Source organism: Boleophthalmus pectinirostris, unplaced genomic scaffold (assembly GCF_026225935.1).
Source record: "Boleophthalmus pectinirostris isolate CB_2022bp ecotype Guang Dong unplaced genomic scaffold, ASM2622593v1 HiC_scaffold_11, whole genome shotgun sequence".
Taxonomy (NCBI): Eukaryota; Metazoa; Chordata; class Actinopteri; order Gobiiformes; family Gobiidae; genus Boleophthalmus; species Boleophthalmus pectinirostris.
This window is the reverse complement of record NW_026570994.1, coordinates 11,710,481-11,725,311: the sequence shown is the minus strand read 5'-3', so window position 1 is coordinate 11,725,311 and position 14,831 is coordinate 11,710,481. Positions and strand designations below refer to the sequence as shown.

The window sequence follows — 14,831 nt, the reverse complement described above, 5'->3', positions numbered from 1 at the left end:
ATCGTTTATAGAATTTAGAAACATAACATCATTCAACTCTTCAGTCAAATACTTGTAATAAACTGTAGTGTTCCCCGCAGTATTTCATAGTTAAGGCGTTAAGGTGACCGCCTTGACAACAAGTGGCCCCATTCCTCCGAACCACGTAAATCTTCGCAAGAATACGGTCATCACAAAGAATCTACCGCAGCACCGATTGCCTATCCCCAAAACACAATGCAAGGGGTCTCGTCTGGCAACATTTTCATTGGGCAAACATGCTAGTATTTACCAACTGAGAAACTGCTTTCAAATGTATTAGAACTTGTAAATGTCCTATATTGCGCAAAACTGACTCTTGTGGGCTTTGATCCATGCTAGAATGTGGTTACGTCCTCAAAAACATACCTGGAGTTGTGTTTTGTTTCATTCACACATTCTTGAGTAACCTTATATTAATAGTATGCAGCTCAAAATGCTAAAAGTTAACAGCTACCTTTTACCTTTTGTTCAGTAGAGATTGGCAATTCCGGAGCTGAAATCATCACAAATGATTCTCGTGTTTCCTGTGTGACAGCAAAACTAAATATGCAGGATTTGTGTGTCAAACAAGCGTGAATGAAACAAAACAACTCTGGGCATGTTTTTGATGAGGGAACAACATAACACTGATCAGAAAACAGAGTAATATGGATATTTTTATGACAAAAACATCTCACATTTATTGACTGTTTGTTGAGACTGTTCTCAAACCTTACCTGCCGTACTCTTTTCTTTGAGCTCCCCACTCTGAAGATCCCAACCGTCTGCAGTCCTGCGTGGGCACAACACATCACATATTCACTGTCGTCATACTCAAAGTGCACCAGGCGCCTCTAGCACCTGTTGCCGTAGTAACAAAGGCTTATGCAGATCACCCCATCGCCGGCGCACTGTAGATTCTTACCATATTTTTCTAAGTGCTGGCAACAGCTGTCCACCACCCGGGGCACCTGTCTGTAGATGGGGTTCAAACTCAGCCTTTTGTCTCTGTGTTTCTCTTTTTTGTTTTGAGTTTCGGCGGGAAGAGAAAGTTGTAGGGCTTCTAGCAGTCGGGATTGGTTGTCGTCCAAGTCGGTGATGGAGTCCACAGACATGCCGCCCTAAAGGAGTTAATAAAAAAGTACACTGTTATTGGGATGAAGTAAAAGTGAAGTCATAGGAAGTGTATTTTGGGATAGGAGGTACCCTTCGGCGGGCTTTGGGGGCGGCCTCGGGGGTGTTGGGGGAGGTGGATTCGTTGGCCGTTTCGGACGTGGAGCTCAGGGAGGAGTTGCTGGACGATAGCTCCTTGTTGGATGGACGTTTAGTGGCAAACTGCAAATAATAAATAATCAGTTAGGTCCACACAGTCAAATTAATTAGGATGAATTATTGTCGTTGCAATAGGTCAGAAGAGTAGCCAGATATGTAGTACTTAACAATGTACTCAAGTAAGACTAAATGTAAGAGTAACTATCTGGGTTTAATTTCAGGGATGCACTGATCCAGCTTTGTCAGTTCTGATACAGATTCTGATAATATCGCTTTAACTATCTGCCGATATCAACCGATACCAGAGCACAGAGTCCTGCATCAGGTCAGGCACCCATGGGTATGGGCAAATAGTTACTGAAACGGGTGGGTTTTAACATTCTGGTGTAGTCCAGGACTACACCGGGACTAAATTTGGACTTAAGAGAGAGAGAGAACCCCGAGCCCGTGGAGCAGGGTGTCCACAAACCGCGATTGGGCGAAGACGGCGCAGGTTTAACTTTGATATAATCACGGGTTAACGGGAGAGTGCGGTGCTGTACTGCGCTGGTGCGAGCGGGTGTGGGTCTCCAAAAATGGACCCGTGAAGGACTCTGCCAGAGCAGAGACTGAAACTGCATTAGTTTCCTTTAAACAAAAATAAAATAAGACAAAACTGATCCAAATGTGTTATGCAGCTGTTATTTTTCTCTCTCGTAACTACAGAGCAACTATGCATAAATAAAAGTTGAAACATTGCGAGACTTTCTGGTCCAACTACGACGAGTAAATAGTCTTATTATATCAATTTATATGTCCAACCAAAGGACAAAACATGAAACATTGCACAGAATGTTGTGGCCTATTTTCAAAGGGTGGATCACAAAAATGAGAAAACTAAATCATATCTGAATAAGCTGTGCAAGAAACACAAATGTTCAAATTGTTTCATTTTGTAATGCTGAAACTCTCTGCACTCGGCAACATTGTAAAAAGAGTCAAGGGTCAAAACAAGTATGTTATCTGAAAACTCTATGAGAAAATATCTAGACTTACATTGGTTTAAAAAGAATGTGTCATATTTAGTCACATCGTAAGTCACATAATCTTGCATGGTGCACAACTGATACCTGTATAATGGATGAGACGAGGTCGGAGGAGTCCTTGTGCTCCTCTCGGGGTGGGGGGTTGGGCCTGTACCCATCCTGCCTCTGTCGGTGGGCTCTGTCGTTGGCTATGACCTGAGACAGAGGTATGCTGAAGGCCTGGGGAATGCACTCTACAAAACACACACAGAGAGACACCATAAAACACTTCAAATCGTGCATGGTAAAAACGGCATAAGGTAGCGTTTAAAGTTTAAAGTACTGATGACAGGTTTTCATGTTTTTCTAATGAGTCATTCGTTTTGGTGGGATAGTACCTGCAGTAAATAGTTATCAGAGTTTTACATCTGTCAAGCTGTAATTCCTCTGTCTTTGTAATCCAAAATCAGGGACAAATTACGCACAAGAAACCACATTTTCTGGCAGTCTAAAGATGTATTTAAGAAAATAATTGTGTTGTCATATATTTTATTTGTCAAATCATAACTATGGCTATAAATTAAGCGATCTGTGCCATTGTTTTTGGTAATGGTTGCTAGGTAAAAGTTATGAAATTACTTCTACTTATGTAACATCTGCTGCCCATGTCCAACCAGGATGTAAAGCTTAATAATTAAAATGGTAAAACTGGAGAAAACAATGAGTTTTAGTTAATAATTAAAAATCTGTTATAATATATAAGTTGTTTCCTCATCTCAAACATACCTGGAGTTGTATTTTGTTTAATTTATACATGTTAAGCACACAAACCTTGTATGTTTAAGCTGAGCTCTTCTCACAAACAGAAAACACTTTTCCACCTTCTGATGTAATGTAGTAGAACACTAAGTGCTCCACTGTGTTTTTAAACTCCATACACCTTCACTAGAATCATTTGGATGATTTCACTCTACTGAACAAAAGGTAAAATGTAGCTGTTAACTTAAAAATGACCATTTCATAACATCACAAGGTGGAAGAGAGCATTTTAAGCTTTGGAGATGTACAGACTAATAATTAGGGGTGTGCAAAAATATCAAAATATTGATATATTGTATCGTTTAATGTGATGATACTGTCTCAATATCGTGAGCTGCTGTATCAATATACCCCCAAGAGTATTATTTGGTATATTTTACAAAATTATTTTGTTACAGCGCTACAGTTTTGTTACTTTTTTAGATGAAGGAAACTTGTTTATGCGACACATTTGACATTTTCACTGTTTTGATGATTAAAATGTTGGTGTTTCATATTCACTTTGCACAAGAAGTGGTTTAACAAAGACTTTTAGTATTCAGCCATGATTTAGCCTTTATTTTTTATTGAGCCGTATTGAAATATATCGTATCGAATTGAAAATGCACTGTATTGAGATATGTATCATTCCGTGGACTATGTATCGAGGTATGTATTGTATCGGCAACTTCTTAATGGTACCCAGCCCTACTAATAATAAAGCATTACTCAACTCTGTGAAAATGAAACAAAACACAACTCCCCAGGTAAGTTTTGGATGAAGTAACCACATTATAACAAGGCTAAAAGCTCACAAGAGTCCATTTGGTGTAATATAAGACCTTTAATAAGTAAAGGTCAAATAGAGAAAACCAGATTTCTTTAATAATGTTATTTTTCCTGTTTTAGTGAAGTGAGTAGTCTAACCTGCCATACGCACTTTAAATCCCTGTATATAACCCAGTGAGTTTTGTGGCTGAACTTTTACACACAATGGAAGTGCGTCAAAGCAGGTGTTCACACTTATAAAAACTCTTGGTCTAATGGAAGCATCTGTTTTCCAAAATAAGACATCAGAAGATATAGTGGATTTGGAAAACCACTAATAGCACAGGCCTCTGACCAGTTTAATGGCTCCAGACCACATCTAATGCAGGCTGTGTGTCTCACTGCTCACCACTTACATACAACATGGGCCAAATTAGCATGTTGTGTTTAGAACTTCAACGTACACTGCAGATTTGGTATACACAATGTTGGGACACTGTTGATAAACTGAAAGCTAAAGAATAAAATGATTTGAATGCTGCACTTTTGAAAAACTATGGTCATTGAAATTGCTGTAAATACTCATAATCAAGTATTAACCTAAAGTAGATTGGGTGGTTTTCAGTATTTTTGTTTGGTTGTTTGTTTGGTTGGTTGTTTTTTGTTTGTTTGTTTGTTTGTTTGTTTTTGGGGCATTTTTTCCTCTTTTTTCCTTTTTTAAATGTATTTGTTTATTTATTTTATTTTTTTTTTTTTTGTGTGTGTTTTTCTTTTGTTTTCCTTTCTTTATTTTCCTTTCTTTAGTTACTTTTTAAACAAAAAATGGCTGTTTTTTAGTTTTAGTTTTTTTATTATTATTGTTTTTTATTTATTTATTTATTTATTGACTTATTCATAGTTGAAAATGTGCCAAATCAGTCATCATAGTGCATTTCCTGAGTACTCACCAAATTGTAGATTATTAGAATAAATTTGAAATTTAGATAAAATTGAAATAAATAGAAATTTAGATAAAATTTAGATAGATATTATTTTAAATTAATTATTTGAATGCATTTGAATGGAAAGACCCAAATAACATCTTCAATTGTTTATATTTTATTGTAATTTTTATTTATTTTTTTTACCCAGACAGCACAAAATGAACTGACTTGGCATCCCACCATGTTATCGTTCTAACTTTCTCTCTTAGCCATAATTAAACCCAGACTGTACTCCTCTGTACTGACTGCAGCTATGAAGTCATGTTTGCGGCCTTCTAAAGACTATATTTGATTCATTTTATGTGCAGTGTCCGAGCAGCTGTGCCGGACAGATTCCTCCACCGCAAGTGCAGAGTTCACGGACAAAGTGACCACAACTGCCCGGGACACAGTGAATTCTCTCCCTCTTATGTAACCGCTACTTCCACCATCACATCATGTACATTTCTTCTATACGAAAACACGCCACACGCATCAAGATCCACATAAATCTAAGTGTTCCCCAGACACAGCCCTGCAGTCTCAACTTTCCCCTACTTTTGTTTAACTGCTTCTAATGCGACTGAGTGCGTATAAGTACAGGAAGGGTATGGACATAGTAATACAAATATAGAAGAAGCTGTAAACTTTTACTTTAGGGGAAGGAAAAGAGGCAATTCATTTAAACGTCTTCTTTTAAATGTGTAATATGTGACCTTTTTCTGGTGGAAGCTGCAGCCTGTTTGTCTCCATGGTGATGTAATTGCTTTGCTTGGAATGTCGCATAGTATGGCATTAAACTATCTAAAGGGAGACAAACAGGGGATTATACCAGGCCAATGCAATTACAGGTCAGCTCTATGGAGAGCTGACCCCACTCACAGTAAGAATGCATGATCAGCCAGATAGAAAAGCCATACTGTGTAATATAACAAAAGCTGTGTAGTGCAGATATAGGATTTTCCAAGGGCCTAGGTTTGCATAGGGACGGTATGGATAAAAAAGTCCCTACCAATATTTGTCATTTTTATTTTATTAAACAAAAATATAAATTTATTCTGATATTTCTCCAAACTCAAGAGTATTAATTTTCACGCTTTAGTTCACATTTTGTTTATTAGACATTCTGAGATGTGTTCAGTGATATGATAACAGGGTTACCCCTGCCACTATTTCATTGGCTACAACAGAGTGAGTCATTAGTGGTAGCCAGACTGGTGCCACCTAGTGCCTCTGCTCAATTTCATTTCTCTCCAGCAAGTAGGTCAGGAATCGGAATACACTTGACAGTTTGTAAGAACCCCAGAAGTACGAGTGCTGGCACCAGCCAATCAGTGAAGCCATACATTCTGCATTGGCAATAATTCCCAAGATTGAGAATTTAAAGCCAGAACAAAGAGAATGTTTGGTGAATTTTATCAAGGGGAAAGACGTTATTACTCTTCTTACATACGTCACAACCAAATAGCAGTAATTGGTTAAATTTAAAAAAGTACCTGCCTACCGTTGAGCGAACGAATTCTAATGCTGCAAGGTTTCTACGAAGTGAAACCGGCTGATGAATCAGGCTAAATTAGTGGAGCCAGATCACCTAAATTGGGATAGCGGCAGGACAGAGCCAGCACCAGAAGTTGGCAGCTTGAGCAGGCGTGAGTGAAGACGTTGTGCACCAAACTTTGAAAAACTTTTCAAAAGGAACTTACTTGGCTTTATCTTCAACTAAACTTGCCTTATAATGAGTCACGTGGAAAACGAGCGACTATCACCACAAGTGCACCTCCCAAACGGAGCCCTACTCGTGCGCTGTCAGCAGCCGGACTCTACTGACAATATTCCATGGAAAAATGTATGGATATTGCCTCACAAATATCTCAACACCAACAAGCAAAGGAAAATCTGCTGCAAACTTAACTTAACGTCCGTGTTATCCACTAAAGAATCATCTTAGAAGGGCAATGGACATGATACATTTTGCGAACTGAAAAATAAAACCACTTTTAACTTGTTTGGGACCTGCCCAGACTTATTCATAAAACATATACACAACTTCTTATCCCATTTTACCCTTTCTTAGAAGGATGTGCTGTTTGGTTTTTGCAGTGTGCATCATATGAAAAGTAAACAATATTATTTATATGTTAGTTGATAATGTCCCCACCAAAGCTGAGACCAAACCTACGCCCTTGGGACTGGCACAAATACTACAGTGTTTGTGAACATTGAACACTCTAACTTGAGAAATGATGTAAAAAATATTTGAGTTACAGTTCTCGTTACATGAATTTTAATTCAAGTTAATCTGTACAAAATTAAAGCAATTTGGGCCAAGACCTATTAGAAAACCCCAGCATTTTCTTAGCAAAATCAAATGTTTTAAATCTGAACACTGACCTAGTTCTGGACAGAAAATTAAACTTTGAATCTTCACAGTTTTTTCACAGTTACACAGGGCCCACCACGCTGCAGGGGTACACTCTTGACTATCATAAGCTCTTCAGCCCACCATAATAACGCAGTCCCATTTATCACCGCAGATGGGGGTTATTTTAGTGAAGAAATCGCAAGCAACGTCGAATTTGTTTATATCTGCTGTCTTTGCTGTTTGGGCCAAATATGCTTTGCTTAGTGCGGCGAGGGAGAGCTGGTCCATAGAAGGAGTCCAGCTAAATATAAAGTTTTCAGGGCATGTAAACACTGGATTGTTGTCTTAGCCTCCACCTGCCTTGAGGATACGAACTGAAGACTTCCAGTGATATTACGAAGAAGAAGGGACCGAGGAAAAGACAGCTCCTCATACCTTTATCTTTGCTCTTTTCCTTGGCGAGAGAGTCCAGCTTCCTCCTCAGAGACTTTTTCCGCTTCTGCCCATCTGAAAAGAGAAATTACAGTTTATAGTTTTTTTATTTATTTTGTGTATTAGTCTTTACCAGCCAAAAACAGTTGATGCTAATGGTTCTGGTTGCCATGGGTTTGGTGCTTGGTGGATCATAGTTTCTTGCCAGCTAAGCATCTCCAAGTGACTGCATGTGAAAATTATTCCAGTACTGGCAAAATACTAACACATAATAAAACAGGGAATCAAATAAGCCAGCATGAAGTACAATCTGTGCAAAATGGCATTAAAAAAAGCATGATAACAAATAATGTTATTGCGAGTGAGTGAGCGAAAGTATAGGCCAATGTTATAATCTCAATTTGTTTTAAGGGCATATTTTGATTTGCAGGGAGTGTTTCACAGTACGGACACCTATTGCCTCTGCTCAATTTCATTTCTCTACAGCAACTAGGTCAGGAATCAGAATACACTAGACGGTTTGCAAGAACTCTGGAAGTGCAAGTTCGGGCACCAGGCAATCAGCGATTCTGTGTTGGCAACAATTCCTGAGATCGAGGATTTAAAGCCGAAACAAAGAGAATGTTTGGTGAACTTTATCAATGGGAAAAACGTTATTGTCCTTATTCCTACCATCGAGCAAACAAATCCTAAAGCTGCGAGGTCAGATGCAGTGAAACTGGCTGATGAATCAGGCTAGATAAAGTTATCCATCTCCACTGAAACAGCACACCAGGTCAAGTTACAAGTAGAGGTCTGTGCAGGACACAACTTGCAAAGAACTGTAATTTTTATTCCCACTCCTGCCCACATCTGCGATATTTTGTCCCACTCCCGCCTGCAAATCCCACAAGATGAGGACGTTCGCTTTCTTAAGCTCTATCAAACACAGAGAAGCGGAAAGAAATTGTCTAAAATGTGCGCGGGATTATACCACATCTGCAAATAAATTTAGGCTGCTTAAAATGTTTTTCTAAATGCCAAATAAAATATCCAGCACAAATTATGTATGACAGGCATACATGAATCATTTGTATATTTTGCTTTGCACTCATATTTAGTTTGCGGGACTGCAGTTTATCATCGCACCCACCTGCTCCCGCAATGAGCTTGTGGCTGCACTGTTTTGCCTCGAGACCAGCAGTGCAGGGCTCTAGTTACAAGTCAGATCTGTGGAGAGGCAACCCTACTCACAGTAATATTCCATGTTTTTTTTGTGAATTTTTTAGTCAGTCTGCACCTCAAAGCTCGAAATGCCCTGTTGCACCTTGCGATGTCATGAAGCAGTAGTTCTCGAGTTATTAAGTCTAACTAAACGTCAAAGGTACAGAAGCGGACTATACTTTTTACGTTTAGTTCAGAAGAGACTGGCAATTCCAGAGCTGAAATCATCCAAATTATTCTAGGGAAGGTGTATGGAGTTTAAAAACACAGTAGAGCTGTGTAGAACATACAGAAAATACAACTCCAGGTAAGTTTGTGATGAGGAAACAACAATATAACAGGTCAGAAAACAGCGTAATATGGGCCCTTTAAAGTCATACCATGTAACATTATTTATTTTTGTAAGATCTCTTTTATTTTGCATCACTTCCTATTGTATAATTTCCATCAACACTGGCTCTGACCACTTTCTTTTGCAAACCCATTCCCACCATCATCTGATTGTTGTAGCTTCAAATTTCACAGTTTTTTTTTTTCTCAAGTTTTGCGCTCGAAACTTCCAGATGTTCTTTTCAGCTGCTCTGCATAAGTCACTCAAAGGGGCTTTTGGAAATCTTACCCCCCCGTCCCACATCGGCCGCTCTGGTCAGTACGGGACCTTACGTCAGGTTGCCGGTTCAATTCCTCTGTGATCCTGCCTTAGCTTTTTTTGACCTTTATCATCAAGCGAGGGCGAGAACTAGAGGTGTTTGACAGTGAAAAGGTGGGATCTGCGGGGTTAGGGTGAAGGATGTAGACAGAGAGAAAGCAGATGTGGTGATGGGGGGATGACGGAGAGAGGGAGGGAGGGAGAGAAAGAGACAGAGAGAGGGAGGGAGAGAGACAGAGAGAAAGGAGGGATTGAGGGAGAGAGAGAGAAAGAGAGAGGGAGATAAAGAGACAGAGAGGGGGTAGAGAGAGAGAGGAGTGGGGAGAGGAGAGAGAAAGAGAGAGAAGGTAGATAAAGAGAGGAGTAAGAGAAAGAGGGAAAAAGAGAGGAGGGAGAGGAACAAAGAGAGAGGAGAGAGAGAGAAAGACAGGGGGAGAGGGACGGAAAGAGTGAGAGGAGAGAGACAGAGAGAGAGGGCAGGAGATAAAGAGACAGAGAGGGGTAGAGAGAGGGGGGTGGGAAGAGGAGAGAGACAGGAGGGAGAGTGAGAGAGAAAGAAAGAAAGAGAGAAGGGAGAGAGGGAGAGAAAGAAACAGAGAGAATGAGAGAGGGAGGAGAAAGAGAGAGAGGAGGGAGCGAAGAGAAAGGAACAAAGAGCGAAGAGGGAGAGAGAGAAAGAGACTAAGGAGAAAGAGAGGGAAATAAAAAGATAAAAAGGGAGAGTAAACAGACAGAGAGAGGGGGTAAGGAAAGGAGGGAAAGAAAGTGAGAAAGAAAGAAAAAGAGAAAGGAGATACAGAGTAGTAAAGTAGGAGGAGGATGAGAGAGGGAGAAGAGCTAGAGGGAAGGAGAGAAGGGAGAGAAAGAGAGAGAGAGGAGAGAGAGGGAGAGGAACAAAGAGAGAGAGGGGGGAGAAAGAGGGAAAAGGAGAGAGGAGGGAGAGGGAGAGAGAGAAAGGGAGAGAAGAGAAAGAAAGAGGGGGAGAGAGGAGGAGAGAGAGGGAGGGAGAAAGAGGGAAAAGGAGAGAGGAGGGAGAGGGAGATAAACAGACACAGAGGGGGTGGGGAAAGGAGGGAGAGAGAGAAAGGGAGGAGATAGAAAGAAAGAGGGGGAGAGAGAGAGGAGAGAGAGGAGGGAGAAGGAGACAGAGACATAAGAAGGGAGATAAATAGACAGACAGGTGAGTAGAGAGAGAGAGGAGTGAGAGAGGGAGAGGAAGAAAGAGAGAGAATGAGAGAGGGAGGAGAGAGGGGCAGGGAGACAGAGGGAGGAGAGAGAGAGAGAGAGAGAGAAGAGGGAGAGGCACCGATAGGAAATGGTTTAGATTTTTGACAGACGGATCTCAAAGCCGCGCGGAAATCCCCAAGACCTCCAAACCTTCCCAGTTCAACTAGAGCCAAGAGAATATTATCAACACACAGGGCCAGAGGTGGAACATGACTACACCATCACATTTTCATTACAGATGTTCTCAAACACATACTTTATCTTTATTATAGGATTTACATGTTTGACAAGTCTACATTATTAAAAAGGCTGGAGGTATTTTGACCCTAGAGTGGTACAGGATCAGAAAAGACGGGGTAATAGCAGCAAGATAATTCTGTATTTCATATAATTACGTAACTGTAGTAGTTGCGGTAGTAGTAATAGTAGTAGAAGTAGCAGTAGTAGTAGATACAAAATTTCAAGTTTAGAATCCAGAGGCCGATTGATAGTTTTGGGTCAATATGTAGAGCAGATTTTGATCATTTTTTTGTCTAATTATTAGGGGTGTGCAAAAATATTGAAATATCGTTATATCGAATTGTTTAATTTGATGATACAGTATCGATATCGTGGGCTGCTGTATCGATATATCGCCACGAGTAATTGTTGGTATATTTTACTAAATTATTTTGTGTAAGAGCTGCAAAAGTGCTGACATTTTCACTGTTTTGATGAGTAAAAATATGAGAACTTCGCACATAAGTTACTTGAGATGGGTATGTTGGAGGAGAGGGAGCATTCCAAGAAAATAGAGAAAAATCCCGCACAGTCTTACTTGCAAATTGTGAGATTTATTAGGACAAACCGTGCAACGTTTCGACACTGTTTTGATGAGTAAAATTGGTGTTTTTCATATAAACTTAGTAGATTTAGTAAACGTTTAGTATCACAGCCATGATTTAGCCTTTTTTTTTACACTGAACTGTATCAAATCTATGTGAAATATATTATATCAAATTGTATCTTACAGAATCAAAAGTTCACTGTATCAAAAAGCATATTGTATCATGGCCTATGTATCGATATATGTATCGTATTGTAAATCGGATAAGAGCGCACCTTCTTCTCACTTCAGTATAAAACCGGGTAAAGAAGCAACAGCAGATGGTTTGTAAACACATGTAAAGCAAACTTCCGCTTTATGTACAATAAAGTTTTATCTTATCTTATAAAGTTTTTCTTTTATTGTTTTACAGGCCAATGCATTATGATAGAGTGTAATATAATTGTACTAAAATGATATGTTACAATAGCCTGTCTGTATAATGTTCTTGAGCCTTAAAGATGCGCTGTTTAACTGTCGGGGTGGAGGACCTGTCACCATGGAGATGTTGTTGCTTTGCCTGGAATTTTTCATAGCATGTAAACATGCCTCTAGTCATGCCGTGATGAACTGAGATTGTGCCACGTTGGGGTTTTCCAGAAAAAAAAATTTGAGTGACAACGGGACGCATTTTGTGGCCAGGATAGTAGAAGAGGTGGGCCAGTTTTTAGGAACTGATCTCCGCAGACACTCTGCATATGACCCCGAGTCTGCAGACATGGTAGAACAAGAGAACGGTACTCTCAAACGGTCCAATCTGTGGAGAGGCGAGCCCACTTATAGTAGAATGCATATTTTTTTCATGATTTTAGTGGGAAAAAAAAAAAACATCTATAATTAAATAATAAGCAAGTTAATGCCAAAATGGGGTATATTCCAGGGAAAGCAACCCCCCAAGCATATCTCCTTGGACATTGAAAATTAATAATTAACTTCAAAAACATCTCATTCTTTGCCATTAGCGTTACTTTGTTTCTTTGAACAGAGCTAATCCTTGTGTTATAGGGTCAAAACACCTACACAACTAAACTGTAAGGGTAAGAGAACCCTCAGAAATTACAGTACTGCTTCCAGTTCAAAAAAGCAGAAGAATAAAAATATGCATAATAGTAAAAAAAAGAAAAGAAAAAAGTGTGATAGTTAGATAGCCCCTTTAAACTGTCTCCTAACTTTTCCACTCAGTTAAAACATCACCCTAACAACACATGGCGACCGAATGTGTCTCTGGAATCTATAAGCAGTCAGTATTAAATCATGGAGGCAGTGCTTTAACCTGAAGAAGGAATGTAAGACCTGCAGACACATAGTGCAACTGCATAGAGAATAATGGACTAAAAGTGGAGACATTTGAACCCGAGCAGCAAGCTAGCCATCACGTTCAATATTTCAGAGCAGCTTATTGCTATTTTAACTGTGAGTTTCCACATGAGGTCATCCGTAAGTGTGGAGTGGGTTTATTCTGCAGACCCAAAACACTGGAATATTGTGGCAAGCGTTTGAATCATTCAGTTGGAGTATTTGTTTTACAGCACACCAGAGAAATGTTAAGTCTGATACAAAAATACAACTGCCATAATGTTATATTTGCCATGAACATTTCAATATTCCGAAATTATGGTGGTTTTACTTCCATAAAACAAGTAAAATAAGAAGCCCTGCCACCTACTGTCTCCATGGAGATCGCAATGTTCCACAGTATGGCATTAAAGGTCTTATATTATGCTAAATTGACTCTTGTGAGCTTTAGTCCATGTTATAATGTTGTTACCTCATCACAAACAGACCTGAAGTTGTGTTTTATTTCATTCATACGTCTTTGATTAACTCTTTATTATTAGTGAGTCTACATCTTTAAAGCTCAAAATGCTCTGTTCCACTTTGTGATGTCATGCAGTTTTCAAGTTAATAGCTGCCTTTTACCTTTAGTTCAGTAGAGATTGGCAATTTCAAGGCTTAAATTATCCAAATGATTCTAGTGAAGGTGTGTGGACTTTAAAAACACAGTGGAGCATTCCTGTATTACCACATGACATCACAAGGTGGAACAAAGTATTTTCTGTTTGAAAGAAGAACTCAGCCTAAACTTGCAGGGTTTGTATGTGAGATGAATGAAACAAAACACAACTCCAGGAACGTTTTTGGTGAGAAAACATAAATTACACACTGGGGGAAAAAAAACTATATCTTGTTAAATTAAAATTACTGAATTTAAGAATATTTTACTTTATTTGAGTAGATTCAACTTGACAAGTAAAATGATCTACAGGTGGAATAAGTTGTTTTTCTTATTTTCAGTGTAAGAAGATGTATTTTCATATTTTAAGGACAAAAAGTCTTGTTCCACTGGCAGAACATTTTACTTTTCAAGTGAAATTGACTCAAAATCAAGCTAAAAACTTGACACAAGACATCTTTACTTGACTAGATTTAGTTTTTGCAGTTGATCAGAAAATACCCTTATATGGGCCCTTTTATGTACCTCCTGCCACTAAGTTACAAGTCAGATCTGTGGAGAGGCTGCCCGATTACAGTAGACATGTTTTTATGGTATATTTGAGCAATAAAGACATCTGTAATTTAACTGATGCAAGCTCAGATAAGCTTAATGCAGTACTGTGGAACATTTTAGGCGACGCAGTAACATAGCGTACCTATTAAACAATCCTGCTTGCTTTTTTTACTGTCCTTGGATTCAATTCTCTTGCAAATTTCCATCTGCGATATGTATTCTAGACATCTAGTCATCTTTAGACTGTCCTTAAACATTTCACCACCACGCCGTAAAAAGTACATTTCCATACTGCATTATCTCATCTTATGTCAGACTAGGCTCAGCTCCAGTCTGAGTGAAAAGAACCACATTTAAGGACCTACCACCACTACTATATATCAGGAAGCTCCCAGTATCACTCTGAAGGACAGTTTACATTCAGACTCCTCTCCCCACTTTCTCTAATGGAAGACACCAGGATATGCACTTTTTATAGGATGTGCAAAAGTAGCCAAAACATATACACAGCCAGTAGGTTAAGCCTCAGTGAAGTTGTGTAGTCAAAGTTATGTAATGCGTGTATGGGGGTTGCCGCTCCACCGATCTGACCTGTTACTTGGTCCCATTTGGTCTTCATGAAAATAGAAACGTTTACAGTGATCTCTCGTTTATCACAGGGGTTATGTTCTAAAAGTAACCCACGATAGGTGAAATCCACGACTTTATGTCAACTTTTACAATTATTATATCTGTGTTAAGGCTGTAAAACCTCTCACCACACACTTTATACATTTTTCT

General features: G+C 39.2%; 1 protein-coding gene across 2 annotated transcripts in view; it reads right to left on the bottom strand.

The window, feature by feature from the left end:
* Nucleotides 1-14,831, bottom strand: part of LOC110153251 (rho GTPase-activating protein 6-like) — a 124,354-nt gene that overhangs the window by 16,083 nt on the left and 93,440 nt on the right. For both annotated transcript variants that reach the window (XM_055164940.1, XM_020917131.2), the window contains exons 3-7: nt 7,602-7,673; nt 2,382-2,530; nt 1,207-1,335; nt 926-1,121; nt 738-793 (exon numbers count right to left, since the gene is read on the bottom strand). In XM_055164940.1, the coding sequence (XP_055020915.1) occupies nt 738-793; nt 926-1,121; nt 1,207-1,335; nt 2,382-2,530; nt 7,602-7,673 (602 nt within the window). The remainder of the gene's footprint in view (nt 1-737; nt 794-925; nt 1,122-1,206; nt 1,336-2,381; nt 2,531-7,601; nt 7,674-14,831) is intronic.